The sequence below is a fragment of the Strigops habroptila genome, chromosome Z (genome assembly GCF_004027225.2).
Source record: "Strigops habroptila isolate Jane chromosome Z, bStrHab1.2.pri, whole genome shotgun sequence".
Lineage (NCBI taxonomy): Eukaryota > Metazoa > Chordata > Aves > Psittaciformes > Psittacidae > Strigops > Strigops habroptila.
Genome location: NC_044302.2, coordinates 37,906,064 through 37,921,711, shown reverse-complemented (window position 1 = coordinate 37,921,711; position 15,648 = coordinate 37,906,064). Strand labels below are relative to the sequence as shown.

Genomic DNA, 15,648 nt, shown 5'->3' with positions numbered 1-15,648 from the left:
AACAATATACTTTCAATGAAATTCTGCAAGCCTATTTAAAGTCTATTATGGCTGCTGACATCAATCTGCCAAGCTGCAGAGTGCTAAGATCCACTAAAGATTTGCACCTATAAATTTAGCTACTGGTATATTTGAATTAAATGCACTGTGGTTCTCCATATAGGCAACTACAGACATAAGGCATTGAGGCGGACAGGCAACAGAGCAGAATTGTCACAGACCCTCTGACACCAATTTTGCCTTGAACGAGGACTGAAGTTCAGATTACCACTTGCATTCAGATTCAAGTCATTTCCATGGTGTTTCAGTCTAGATTTCCATACGCTCCACTCAAAATTTCACTTCTTCCCCAATCAATTGAGAGAGGGGGAGGGGGAGGGGAGGGCAGGGCAGGGCAGGGCAGGTTGGTTTTGTGCCTCAAATTGTGAATTGGCACAGCATTCACAACCAAATTTTAACCCCACCTGTAAGTATTGTTCTTTTTTCTTCTTTTAAACCGACATGCAATGTATCCTCAATAATAACCAACCAGCTGGGAAGGTTTTGTAAAATTACGTAGTAAGAGGCATTTAAAACCTCTAATAAATATTTCAGTTTGAGGAAAAAAGTAAATCTTGGAAGTAGTTTGAAAATACTTGGCAACTTTTCCTCCCAGAGTAAATCTGAAGACTCAAAAATAAATATTCAAGAGCATTAATTTGTTTCTAGTTGTGTGCGTGCAAGTAAAACAGCAGCCATAATGTGGAAATTTGAGTCACATTTTGCAACTAATTGGAAGCAGATTAGAATTCTGCCTCAGGGGAACATTGTCAAACTAGAAGCTGGAGCAAATGAAGAAAGAGGTGAAAGCATCGTGAAGAGCTGACAGATTTACAGTGCTCAAGGCAATAAACGGGTACTAGATTAAAATGAATGTGCTTCACTGTACTGCATGCAGTTTTCAGTCATATCTCAGCAGTAACAGCATACAGCCATGAAACTTATTTTCAGAGACACGGTGAAGGAAAGAGTAAGAATGAACAAAACACTATTCAGGCAGTGTGCAGAAAAATATAAATAATACAGTGGCTCAAGTTGTTACAAGAACAATCAAATTGGTCATACTGGACCCTGTTTTGTAACCTGGATCCATCTCAAGCAGGGCTTACGCAGATATAATGCAATGAACTACTGACTTGAGTCGAGAAAGGGCTATAAACTCTTGCTCATTGTGAGCAAGAGTCAAAGCATTAAGTTCTTAAGAGGAAAAAAAACCCAGAGAGATTTTACATTTTTAAAGCTAAGAATAACACAGAACCCTGCAGACAGATAAATCTGAGACAGGAGGGAAATATCCTTTTTAGAGGGTGATTAGGAAAGATTGGAAGGGAATATAAAAATCAAAATAAAGTGTAGAGGCTAATGTACCAATGCTGTAATGGAAACAGCTGCTTGCTTTCTCCTTCAATGTCTGGCATCTGGTGCAGCATCACAGGAAAGACTGTTAAAGGATCTGGACATGAAATGTAAATATAGACCATTAGCCAAAACTCAGTTGCTGTATTTATAAAACAGTAGCAGCTCTTTTTTCATGTGTGTATGTGTGTGTGTTATATATACACACATCTATACACATACGCACCTCCCCCATATCTATGAGAATATATATTGGTATACATACACACATACAAACCTATGTTTAAAAAGCAACCAGTAACACTAGTACATGACACTGCATCTTACTACTGGCTGAAGTGGGTAAGAACATTAATTTACTTTTTTAGTAACACTGGGTGTGGAAAACCACCTTCATTGTTCTCAAACTGCATCAGCATTTTTCCTTCAAATTCCAGAACTCCACTGCAATTGAACACACACTGTCTAACATTAAATCCAGGGCAAAAAATTAACCAGTAAAACTTTATGTCAAATATGTTCAATATATCCAGAAATACTTCTGGAATATTAGATCCTTATCATCAGTGTAGGCTAACTAAACAACTTCCTGGACATTCACTAAGCCAGAGTTAAAACTGCTAACAGCAAAACAAAGTTCAACTGAGTAATGAGGTCCATTTCTAACTGTATTTGATTCTAACTATTACCTTTTGTCACAGAGACACAGATCTAGTTTCATTCCCTCCTTCAAAAGGGAAGAATTGGCAAGAATATGAAACCCCAAAACATCTACTGCCATTACTCCACTGCTATAAGACTATAATAAAGCACAGATTTGATAGCACTATTCATGTAGTGCGGTGAACCACACACAAATAAACAGTTCTCCATGAAGAATGAAAACCCAAAGACGAAACCCTTCCAATTCAAACATTATTGTTGCTTTTAACATAAGCCATCCACAAAAATCAGCCAAGGGGGTGACAGGAAATCCAAAAATAATTTGGTCTGGCCCTGTGCACTATGAGAAAGGCGATTACAAGTTGGTTTTCACTCTTCTTAGTGGCTCAGGGAAGCACTGAAGACTGTAAAAGCTATGCTTATCTAATGGACACTGATGGTATCGCTCCCGTGACAGTTGTATTTCTTCAACCATCCGCCACAGCAGCACTGAAATTCATCAGTAAACGTGGCATTCGAGTAGTGTGAATTTATGTTTGTTTGTTGGGTTTTGTTGTGGGTTTTTTTGAGGGGGTGGACTTAACAAAACCCTTGAATTAAAGCAATGGCTAATGCAAATTACTAAATGTGTGCAAAATCAAACTGTCTAGTGCACGCAGTTAAAGAGGCCAGATGTGCCACAAGCTTTCTTGGGAAACTGAGCCTAAACTTGGTGCTTTCTTTTATCAGAATGAAGAAAGTGAGCTCTGGGAGTTTACAAAACTGTGACCAACTGGAGCTTAGTCTTCTGTTGCTAATTGAGGCATGAACAAAAGAGCCAGTTTCTGAGGGCAAACTACAAACATATACTTTTTATATTCCACTGCCACATGATAAAAAACAGAATCAAGCTGACTGGTAGAAATGTGACTGGCAACCAAAGACCAAGCTATTATTTCAAACTGTTATGGGAAAGCAATAAAATTGCTACCAGGTCTCCTCATGTTACTCTTCAATAAAAAGAAGCAAGCCATCAGGGAAATAAGAGGAAAAGAAAACACATCAAAACCTCTGAAGTTCCTTTAAGTAAAAATACCCTTTTGTGGCATAATGCCATCTGCTTCTTGGTTAACATGACAAGACAATTCAACAACTAGAATACCAGTGTTTTGAAGGCACCCAGTAACCACAATCAATAGATTTTAGTTTGCTCTTTTGACTGCAAGAACTGCATCCACATGCCAGTAGTGGCATATGCTTCAAACACCCCCATGAGGATGTTTTTCTTATGTTATTATTCAGTGGAGATTCTCAGGAGACAGAAACACCTCAGCCAAGCTGGGTTTGTGCCCAGGAATATGATCTAGACTAGGAAGACTCAAAAACTGGGAGAAGAAGGTGGGAGAAGGTAAGGGAACCAAATGTTCGGTATCTTCTTTTTCTGAAGACTCTTAAGTCTAATGGTTAAGGAAGATTTATCATAAAGGACATACAATTCAACACAGAACATCTTCACTTCAGAATTACTGAAACAAAGAGCTTCACATCTAATTCCCAATGGCTTTAATCTGAACAGCCTCAGTCAACGTTACAGGTAGAATGTAGAAGCTGATTCCTATGGATTTCGCAGTATTTGCCAACTTACAGGAAAAGCAGATGTACTATAAACTTCTGTCACTAAAATACAACTTCTTTTCTTGCAGTGTTGGCTTAAGACTTCAGAAAATTTAATCAACACCATAGCTACCCTGGAGCTGGAAAACAAATATATACACTCATCAATCTGATATCATTTCATGAAACTTACCCTACACATTCACTTGAGTTGTTTAATCATGTAGTTTTCTATATAAGCATACATACTATGTACATGTACATGTACAGGCAAACAGGGGCATGAGAGGAAACCACCTATTCCCACCACCCTCAGTTTTCTCTCAGCTCTTTCAAAAAAGGGAGAAAAAAATACAAAGAACTTGCTTGTCAGTCAGGTCACTCTGAGTAGTTTTACAACCTTTCATTCAAATGTAAAGGCTTTGTTCCAATTGCCAAGACCATTTAGTCAGAATTGAAAGAGAAAACGCAATAGAGTGCTTACTGAAACCCTGGCTACAGCACAACCAAAAGTCAGTCTGATCTTCATATTTGCCCAAATGGCTACTCATAGCCTGCAGTAAATAGTGGGTTTAATTCAAGTGTGTAATAATGATTTTTTTTTTAAATCTTGTGATTTAAAATTTCATTTTAAGAAAACCCCTCAAGTCCTTCTATGAAAAATTATAATTATCTTTATTAAAATTAGCTTATTTCAAACAGATTTTCAAGCAAATTAAAAAATCATAGCTTGTATTATTATTCATTTTGCTGAAATGCTGCACCACGAAAGAGCTCCACTGGGCAGAAACACTCTGGTGCAAAAAGGGAAAAAGAAAAAAAAAAAAATCATCAAACTCAAAAGGAAAAACAAATATAACAAACTTTTCTAAATTTTAAAAGCTATTTACCTTTTGTAATTATGTCATCATTTTGAAATTTTCATGGAACACTATTTTGCTGTCCTTCACCCAACAAGGAATGTTGTGTACAGACCAAATTTAAAAAAAAGTCAACACATTTTCTGCAATTATTACTAAGAAATAAAAATAACTCCTTGACACATAAACACACTAAAACAAACACTAGTTTTCAGGAAAACCATGGCCAGTCCTTCAACTGAGGTCACTGCATCCACAGATCCACAGGTGTGACCCCATCTGGGGACTTACATATGTCAGTTGTAAGAAATAAAGCACAATTGAGGTCAGGCAGTCTCTCCAGCCTTTCAGGAAAAGCAGTGACATCATCGCCACGTATATTAGACCATTATATAAGTACAATATACAGCTGGTACAGTGCTAAGCGTATTACATAAAGAATAACCTGGTTGTTGGATCATCTGTACAAAGTATCTTAGTTCAGAGCAAGGCAAGACTATAAAACTTGGTTATATTCAGCAATCCCAACTGGATACCATGGAACAGATCTGGAACATGCAGCTGACATATTCAAGAAGTGAATACTATTGTATCTGAGAAATACAGAGCACGTGGCAGTGACACAAAGCTGCAAAACTAGCTACAGACGTAATGTAACCTTCTGTCAAGGGTGGGTGATGGGAATCCAAAATGTATGTGTTTTTATCCAACAGAGATGTAAAGGGGGTCTTCATGATAGCAGAAATGCTAGTATTTCTGAGACTGCATTCCTGTTGATGCTTGTAAAAATGTGCTCAATACCACATGTACCAATAACACCATGTAAGATGTGAGGAAATGGATTTTTTTTTTCTTTTTACTCTTTCAGCCTAGTTTTACAGACACACATCGTGTGGATAATACAGAGCAAATAAAGGCGAACCTGCATTCAACATGCAAAGGATTGGAAAGGATGTGTCCAATTAACAGAAGGCAGGCCACAGAATCTCCTACAAAAAGTCAGTATTATAAAGATCACTCATTTCTTAAGGGAGAAAAAGAAAAAAAAGAAAAGAAAAAAGGTTTTAGCATACAAGAAAAAGTGCACATTTCAGATTCATGATTTACGTTGCTGTCAATAAAATAGCTTTCCAATTATTAAGGCCCTGGTAGGAGAAGCTGGAATGCATTATGTGTTAATGATCACAACCAGGGGTCCACGCTTTACTCTTTTGTCAGAGCTACAGCAGATCCTCCCCGCAGCTTCACCATTAACATGTCTGTTTCCTGTCAGACCACTCAGAGATAATGTCATTTATCTCAGGGCGGCACAAGACCAGTCATTAGCTTCAGTAAAAGACCTCAAACAAAGGCCGGATGGCGTTTTATCCAGGGTTTCAGCCAAGAATCTCATTGTCTAACAGTTCAGAACTTAAGTTATCTTTAAAAGAGTAATTTTCCCCCTATCAACAATTCTAGAACACTTCTCTGAAGAGCAGAAAAGTCTCTGCATGGAAAATTTTAGTCAATGGTTTTATCATATGCAATTAGGTGACTGATAAGAGCTTGCTAAAGTTATCCTTTGAAAGGCTGCTCCCCCTCCCCCCCCCTTCCTTTTACTTCGTAGGGAAAAATTGACAGAGTAATTCAGGTTCTACCTAAATAGTAAGACCTTTGAAGAACTGACCCTTATTGTGTTGGCCTGCAGGAGGTGATTCACTATTATAAATTCTTCAATGACTGAGCTTCTGGAAATCTCTTTAAATGAAAGTGGAACTGGTTAACTGTATGTACGAACATGTGTTTTCACAGCCTCTCCTGTATTATTGCATTTCAGAAAGCTTCTATAAAGTGCCAGGTGAACTTTTTAAATGATGATAATAACAAAAATATAGAAGGAAAAAAAAAATAAGAGCAAACCTCAGCTATTCAATTCCTGGTTTTATGCTGAAAACTAGGAACAGATGGGACTTTCCATGTTACTTGAATCTGGTTATTGAACACCTCTATAGTTACAGGAGATTTTGCTTAGCACTTTTAACATACATTTCATTTATTGGACTATAAAATGCCACTTTGGAAAAACAAGTCTTTATATAGCTGTAATTAAAACAGTCTTGCAGGAAAGCCCTTTAACATGGAGAACATGGTTAACCTCATGACATCTGGACAATCAATCCTTCCCTTTTTACTGGGTATTTATGAAGTTATTAAAATTGTAAAATTACCAATGCCCAAAGTGAAATATTTTTCCAGTAGTTCTGAGTAAGGTTATCAGTTTCCCTACTCTATTTTATAAATGTTTTAGACCAGCTTCCGTTGTGCTACACTAACTTTGCTTTGCACGGGAATCCAATAGTGGCTCTGGTCATACATATTGGCAGAGGTCAGCAGCTTCACATGAAAAGCTTTCCTTGGCCAAAGGGCAACACCTCTTCACCCAACTCAGAAAGCACCGTCACACTACTAGACAGCCCTACAGAACTTTCAGAACCTTTAGCTATGCTTATTGTTAGACACCCATAGTTATCAATGTTTTTAACAGCTAAATCCCTTATGTAGCTTTCAAAACAGTTTGCTGTCAAACAACAATAGACTTTGTTCTTTAATTACAGCAAGTGACCTTCCTGACCTTTTATTTCACAGTGAATAAACTACACACAAGGCCAGCAAGGAAAGTACATGAAAAGCATTCTCCATAACATAATTAATCAAAGCATGTACTTAAATGATTTACATCAATAGGTAAAATGCAGTTTCCTGATGAAGTGTAAAACACCCTCAATCCCCACTATTAAAAAATGAAGCTAAAATAAACAATATCAGCCAACATGTTAATTTGCTGAAGACAACTTTCAGATGCGAAATGCAGTCCTAATGAGGAGCAATAAGCTAATACAAGAGACAAATTCAATCCTGAAGTAACACTAGACTGATTCGTTCAAAAACTGCAACTAGACACCTCTGATTATAGCTTTGTATCTTCTGCATTATTTTCACATAAACATACTGATTTTCACATGCCAAATACAATTTTCCCATATCTCAGTGTAAACTAACTGACTGAATCCCAAAGTCGCCCTGCAACACACACAAAGCAAACTCTTGGAGACACTCTTGAATGCTTTCCAATGTAGCAGCTGTGAAAAGACAGAAAAAAAACCCCTTAGCTAAAACAGATGAAGAGTTCATGCTGACAAACAGTCAGTAACTGTGCTAAAAATGGTATGGATGAGAAATGGAAAATGGCGACAGGTTTTAACACCAAAATTCTTAGGAGTGGTTAGCCTACCTGTCAAAGCTACTTATTCAGACATGTCACTGGTGGCTTAACCACAAAATGGGCTGCACGAATATAGCTCAAGCATCTTAGAATTACAGCATACTTTGACTTTATCCACATATTAGGGGAGCGGCGACTTATACAACATACTTGTGGTTTCTGCATAAAAGAACCAGCAGAATACAGTCATTGATCTAATTAGGCTTCATAAGATCCAATTTATCATGTTTTACATGACTTTCTGCAGCAAGGAAACAGAATAAATAGATCAAAAATAGACACTGAAGCATGCTGTGAAAGTTAAACAGTGACTAAAACTCCTGGGAATGTGCTCCAAGCTTTTCACAAATAGTAAACAAATGCAGTATTATGTTCCACACCACATACAAAAACCTGTAGACTTTGAATCAGCAGGCATGAACTCATTTGTATCTAAGAGGAAACATCCAAATTCGTGAGACATGTCTTTCACAACATTAAGATAACTGGAAGTTGATTTTTAAATGGGGGCTTGTTATCTACAGACACAAGGTGCTTTGTGCCAAGTACAGCAGATATGTTCCAGTGTATAAACAGTCAAAGCAAGAATACTTAAGAAATCTGAAACCCTTATAAAACAACAACAACAACAACAAAAAATCTTTCTGATTATTATTAAGCATTTGGGGAAAAAAAGCCTGAACAAAACATAATACACTTAAGTTCCACTAAGAGTGCCACAGGCTGAGCTTACGGTTGCAACCATTGCCAGCAGCGACCTTTATTATTATTGTGAGACACTAAGGGATGTTACTTCAGACAGCAGGCAAACACACCATTGTGCCAGACAATGGCCAACACTGCACGACTCTAATGTGCAAAGCCTGTATTAGAGTCGGTGTGTGCCAACAGCAGTGGCTGTTGCTGGAAATGCAAGATCCAAGCCTCCTCCTGGAGCAACAGCCACCACACAGCGAGTACCTCTGCCTCTGAACTGCCCCATACGTGTTCATTCTCAATCTGCATGCCATCCCATTTACATCGTACATAGGATTACTTGTATGTATAGGGATTCTTCATGCAGTTTCCTGTGTGAGTAGAGTGTGAAAAGAACACAAAACCGGGAGAAACCACACCACCCTCTAATCTCTGTTGCCATGACAGCAGCCTTTGAGATACTGAAATGTTCAGATTGCCAGCTAAACAAAATTGTTGAATGTGAACATTTGGCTGAGAGATTAAAAGGCTAAGGGGGTTGCAAAAGGGCAGTACCTCCCACATTCCAGGCAGCCACTGAATCCAATCAAATGGCTCTGACTCTTTTACCACAGCCATTGTGAAGGCCGGATTAGGGCAATTTATCTAGATAGTTAAAACAGATTAGAGAACTGCAATTTGAAGACTACTGGCAACAGAAGTAAATGCCTACTGTACTAAGTTAATAAAGAGACCATGAGATTTTAGGACACCTTTCCACCGTGCACAGAACTTTTCATAAATCAAAGCACAAACATACACACATGAATTATAGCAACCTGAACTCTCATCTGCATTTAGAAAAGGTCACAAGGCTCATTCAAATTCATCCCTAGATACGCTATCTTAAAAGCAGCAATATGCATACAATATGAAATTTAATTTGTTCCTTGCCTTGAACAGAAGCCCTTGAAATTATCTTCCAGTTTTAACAAGTATCAGGTGCCACAAACACCCAAATCTAATCCTCCTTTGGATTTAAATAGTACAAAGCCTTCAAGACGACCACAACACAAAAAAAGCCAGTAACAGGTTGTAGAAAGACTTAACTTTTGCCTGCAACCTCCAGCCCTCCCAGACACTTGCAGACCATACAGTTAACGCCGACCCAAAAGTTTTCCCATTGCTGAACATTCATTCTGGGAAGTTGTTAAAGCAAGCAATTTAAGACCAACAGCTGACAATAAAGTCACAATCTAACACTCTGAGATTGTTCGGTGGGTGGGGGACAGGCAGTTTGCTTTATTTTTCAGGCAGACCAGGTTATCTTTGTTTTACAACCTATAGAATTCATCGGACTTGCAATCTCGGGGCAAACACTCACCCCAAGGTCCCCCAGAAGGTACCTTCTGCCCTACAGACAGAAGAATTCCCACTGACACCAGAATCTCCTTGAACCAGCAGTAACAAAAGCCAAGCTCTCCTTCCACCCTTCCTGAAGAAGAGTCATGGCCATCTATTCTTACAGAAAGCATCCTTCATCACATAATAGAAAGGAAGAAAAACACACACCCTCATCTGATTTCTTTCATACATTTCAACCACTCAATAAATGAATAGTTCACATCTGAGCGCTGGCTCAGACAGGAAAGCTCCCCCACACAGGAGACAAACTGCTCTGCTCTGTTCTGAAAGCTGCTTTGCACACACACATCTCAGCACAAGGTGCATTCCCCTCCTCCCAGCCTTCTCCTTCCAGGAAGACGAGAGGCACCGCCTGTCTGCTGTCTTCTTCCTCCCTGTCCTCTACACCAGCTCCTGGGGCCTCTGGGCTGCTGCTATATCACAGGAGCCCTCGTGTACAATAAGCATCCTGTGTCTCCAATAAAAAAGAACAACGGAGCCCGGGTCTCTGCCAATGCCTCCTGTTTCGTCCCCCAAGCACAACCTCAGCTCCAGACAGGAGAAGGCAGAAGGGACTTCTGCCTTTAGACTCCGGGAGAGGAATGGTCACAAATGCCCAGTGGTGTTGTGGACAAGTGTCAGCACAATACAGGACTTCCTGCTACTCCTGGAGCCTGAGCTATGCACCCCCCTAGGCAAACACAGATCTCCATCCTGCAAACACGTGCCATCCCACTGGCACCAACACTGCTGCTCTGTGCTAAAACCAGGGACAGCTCAGTCAGGGCCACCTCCAGCTCTCTCCTTCTGGGTGAGTGCTATCAAAATGAACAGACAAAACAGAAACATTCTCCAGGTCCAATGACAGGGAGAGAAGATAAGGAAGAGCAGTACACTCAGAACATGATGTCTTCTGTCTAGAGAAGAGGTCTCGGTGTTTCTTTTTTTAAGGGAAATTGGAAGAACAGATGCATATCACAAATACACAGCAGAGACGACAAAGGAGCCAAACACAGAGTTGTTGGACATTTATTAGAGACGCTGGGACACACAGAAGAGCAGATGTGGAGAGGAGCTTTGTCCTACCTTTTCTGTTTTCAGTTTCTTGATTCGCCTGTGGCTCTCCTCCTCCTCCTCTTCCTTCTTTACCAAAATAGAGTTCCCCATTAGCCCTGAATCCAGGGTACTTTTGCTCACCTCCCCCATGGCAGAGGAGGTGCATTGGAAGGGGCTGCTGCTTCCACCACCGCCTCCCTTGGCCCCAAAGCTATAGAGGTGCCCATGGGGAGCCTGGCTGCTGCCACCCCCACTGCCGTTGGGGTGGCCCTGCTGCAGGTCATGCTGCTTGTCCTTCCTGGATTTTCCCGCATCCTTATCCCTCTTAGAGCCTCTGCTGCCTGGGGCTTTACCTGGTTTCTCCTCTTTGTTTTTCCCACAAGAGGCAATGGTGGTGGTGTTGCTGGTGGTGGTATTATTGCCGTTTGGGTTACTGCTCACGCTTTGACCCAGTGCTGAATTCATGCCAGTTGCCTCTCCAGGGCGCCCTTGGACTTCCTGCCTCTTGCTAGCACTGCTGATCTCAGGAATCCCATACAAGGCAGCAGAAGGCAGAGATTTATTAGCATCCTTAGAAGTTTTACTCCTTTTCACTTTTGATTTGCTAGTCTCTTTGTGAGAGGAATTCCCCTGGGGAGCTGAGGGCTGAACAGAAGCAAATTTTAGGCCATCAGCTAAGGCTGAGGTAGCATTAGCCCCACTGGAAGCCAGACCCCCACAGTCCTTGGAGCTGGTGTTGCTGCTGCTGGTGGTATTACTAGAATTATTCATCTCAAATTTCTGTCTGTCCTTCTCCAAATCGGCGTCCAAATCGATTATTAAATTCCCAACACCGATTTCCCAATCATCGCCACTGTCATAAGTGTCAACTGCGTTTGGATCCACACCTTTTCCTGCAGTAGAAGTGTTCAATGACATCCTGAAGATGAGATCTCTAGAGTCAAAATCTGATGAACTTTCCTTTGGAGATGTGGGGACATTCGTTTATCTATCTCCGCTTGGCTCTCTGAAGTTCAACTCTTCTTGTCTTCCTCCCCAGGTGTGTCTACATTCACAACCTGCAGTCCACGTCTACCTTGTCCTGTGAGGAGGGGAAAAGTTGAGTATTTATTGTCTGAGTGTAACCAGAATATAATAGGACTAATAAAAAGGGGGCGAGGTAGAGGCGGTCAAAATTATTCACCATTGTCACGTTTCTTCCTCAAATTTGTTAAATGGGAGGCAATGGCTGTGATGTTTTTATAGTGAGCATCTTTAATCTACTTTGCCTACCAACACCCACAACCTCCCTTAAAGAGTACTGTCCAAAAAAAAAACCAAAAAAAACCCACAAAACCAAAAAAAAAAACCTAAACCAAAAAAACAAACAAACAAACAAAAAAACCCACCAAAAACCAAAAAAAACCAACAAACCAAACACCAAAAACCCTCTAGTCTTTAAATCCACAAAGCTCAGGAAATACAGTCTTAGAAGTGGTGCCTAGCTGTTGGAGCACATGTTGTAATCTAACCCGTTGGACCACCACCTAGGCACGAAAGGGAGAAAAAAAAGGAAGAACACAGATTCACTCTTCACAGCATTCCATGGATTTTGTGGCTTTAAACCAGACCCTTGAAGTTTTGTGACTCTCCTATATTATCTTTTACCCCCCCTTACACTTAATCTCTTGGGGTGAGGGGAGAGGGAGTGCTAAGGGAAGTGGGAAACCTCATTTTCCTTGCCACGATACAGCTTCTGTCAAAAACCCAACAACCTACAAACACAAACGTTTACTGGAAAATATTAAACTCCATAGGTTAAAAAAAAAAAAAAAAAGAAAAATGTCTCTTTTCTTTAAAAAAACGCCTGTATTCTCAAGACAACAGTTCTAAAAGCAGTTCTAATGTACTCCTAGGTCACACAATTGTTAGGTCTGTTAAATATAGTATTACTGACTGTACAGGAAACTGATTAAGACGTACACTTTAAGTGATCTGCACCAAGGTGGCCTCAGTGACCGCAAATGAGTGTGTGTTTGACAAAGCTTAGTTAAAACGATTTTTAAAGGGCTCTCTCCCTTCTACAGACGACTGTCGAAATATTTATACATATATATTCATAATGCTTACCTTTAGTCCTTTATCATTTTTTAATTAAACCAGCAAATCAAAATGCTGTTCCCACTCGTCTCAGCAACAACTCTGTGCCTCATTTTACTTAAAGAGCAAGTGATCAAGAAGTAGAGCGCAAGTATCATCTCAGCCAGTATAAATCGGTCAGTAACATATCTCCCCCTACTTTGGCACACGGATCAGAAGTCCTTTTTTTTTTGTTTAGTTTTTTTTCCCTCCTTGTTTAAAGACCAAGAAAAAAAAAAAAAAAAAGAAAATGCAGAACCTCACAACTTTACCAGCTGGTAGGTAATATTTCACATTCAGAATTGAAGCATCAAGGACCAGATTTTTGTTTGTTTGCTTTTCCTCAATAAGCACCAAGAAGTAATAATCATCAGAGTAATTAAAAAAAAAAAAAATTGTTTCCCCAACTTCACACTCCGTCTTCAGCCCCGGACCTGGGAGCCATCCTGATCAGTAAGTAATGATCCCATGAACCAAACCTACAGGCGCCCGGGTGTTACAAGACAGAATGTGCTAACATCGGGATAAATTAGTGAAAGGGAGGAAGGAAAAAAAGAAGAAGAAAGGACTGAAAATCTGGGCTGGATTCCGCCTGTTAGTTGGGAAGTGGCATTTTTTTCGCCCGTCCTGACAGATCTGATTTCTTGAAGTAACTTGAGGGGAAACGAGGGGAGGGAGGGAGAAGCGAGGGGGGAGCAAGGAAGAGGAGGAGGAGCGGGAGGGGGGGAATCACTGATCTGATAAACCGGTTATCAAAACATTTTGTGGGAGTGGAGGAAGGACAGCGTGCTCTCTAACGCAGTGTATTTTCCCAGGGATACGATTTCGGGAAGGGGGTGGGGGGATTGCTGTCTGTCCCCGTGTTCCCTCCACTCGCCTCAATCAGGCGCTTTGAAAAATAGTAGTAACAAAAAGAAAGAAAAAAAGCGTAGACACAGAGTTTCAAATTACTACCTCTGAAAATAAACAACAATAGTAATAATAATGAAAAAACCCGGGAGCTGGGGCTAACCAGTCACGCGGTAAGTAATTCGGTAATTAGAGTCCGAGGAGATAAAGCAGACGACCTTTTTTTCAGGACAGATCGCTCCCACCTTATTGTCTCGGCAAACCTCGCAGTCTGCTCCTGCCCCCTGCCTCCCCCCAGTCCCCGTCGTCCCCCCCCGCCCTCCCCAAGTCAGACGGTCTCGGAGCTTTAGCTTAGTATTTTTAATTAGCCGGCGATGGGAAGCTAAAAGCCGTAATGAATTGCCGGCGGCGGGCGGGGGGAGGTGGGGTGAAGGCAAAGGGGGGGGAGGGGCACTCGCGGCAGCAGCCGCCAACCCCCGAGGCGCGGCGGTTCCGTTACAGCGTCACGTGAGGCCGGCGGGATCCATTGGCTGTCGTGAGAACAGGAACGGGTGACAAGCCGTGTCCCGACAGCGAGGGGCGGCCCCGCACACGCACAACACCGCACCGCGACCGGCGGGCGGCACAGCCACGCTCCCACTGCCGTCGGGCGGGGGGGGGGGGCGCTCCCGGTAAACCACCCGCACACCTCCCGGTGTCCCGGGGCTCTCCTCTCGCCTCGGGATGCTCACCACCACCACCCCCGGCGACACCCTGCCCGTGCCCACCGCTCCCCGGCTGAGTGGGGCGCGGGCTTGTCGGGAGCTGTCTCGCTGGTACCGCTCCCGCTTGGATAATCAATCCCGCAGAAAAGCACTACGCTTTTACGCCCCCCAAGTGCACCGTCAAGTATGATTTGTGTGGCTACAGCGCTCTCGCCCTCCTATTTCCCTCGAATAACTCATCCTGCTTGTGTGATTGTTCTTTCCTTCGTCTTCTTTTTAAAAGCCAAAACATATCCCTAGTTGTCTCAACTCCCAAAACTCTTTAACACTCCCTTTTGCAGAGAAAAAAAGAAAAAAAACCAAAAACCCACAAAAATCCCCTCTAAGTGCTAGAGACACACCACGCAACCGTACTTACGGTCTGTATTGGATCGAGTTGACCTTTTCCTTCTAACTGCATTGAGTGTGTTTTTGTTGCAGCCGCTTTTTATTTTAGGGAGGAAAAAATAAAAAAAAACCCACCCTAATATCTTCCAACAGATTTATTGTGTTTGGAAGGAGAGAGCACCAGATACCGTGAACCTTCCTTTCTCTCTATAAGCGAAATTAAAGCAAACCCGGCGGCGGGGGGTGGCGAGAAGGGAAGGCAGGACCCGCACCGGCCCCTCGAGGGCTGGCCGGCGGGCGCAGGGGCCGCGGGGCGGCCGGGAAGGGGGAGCGCGGTACCTGAGAGGGACTTTTCTTTGTTCACAATGCCCTTACCCTGCCGGCCAATCAGGAGCCAGCTTTTATGAAACCGGGCTCTCTGATTGGTCCGCCGCTCCTCCTGCCTGCCGGCAAGGGTGAGAGACAGAAACACGCACACATACACACTGTACACACAGGCGTTAGGCGCACCCCCACCACCCCCCTAATCCCCCTTCCCCCCCACCCAAAAAACCCACCCTCTCCTGTCGCTTTGCAGCCCTCAGTCTGCGTCGAGCTACAGCCGGCAGCTTCCCGCTGCAGCCAGATACAAATCGTGTTTCCCATTTCAATTATCCCATGTAACATTTAGGGCTTAGGAAAA

At 42.0% G+C, this 15,648-nt stretch overlaps 1 protein-coding gene across 3 annotated transcripts in view; it reads right to left on the bottom strand.

The window, feature by feature from the left end:
• Nucleotides 1-15,249, bottom strand: part of ZNF608 (zinc finger protein 608) — an 84,908-nt gene extending 69,659 nt beyond the window's left edge. For 2 of the 3 annotated variants that reach the window (XM_030470127.1, XM_030470125.1), the window contains exons 1-2: nt 13,018-14,002; nt 10,939-11,989 (exon numbers count right to left, since the gene is read on the bottom strand). In XM_030470127.1, the coding sequence (XP_030325987.1) occupies nt 10,939-11,826 (888 nt within the window). In that variant the 5' untranslated portion in view covers nt 11,827-11,989; nt 13,018-14,002. Of the gene's footprint in view, nt 1-10,938; nt 11,990-13,017; nt 14,003-14,997 lie in introns of those variants that run through there. The other variant, XM_030470126.1, reaches the window with a different exon arrangement.
• Between the last annotated feature and the right edge of the window lie 399 nt (nt 15,250-15,648).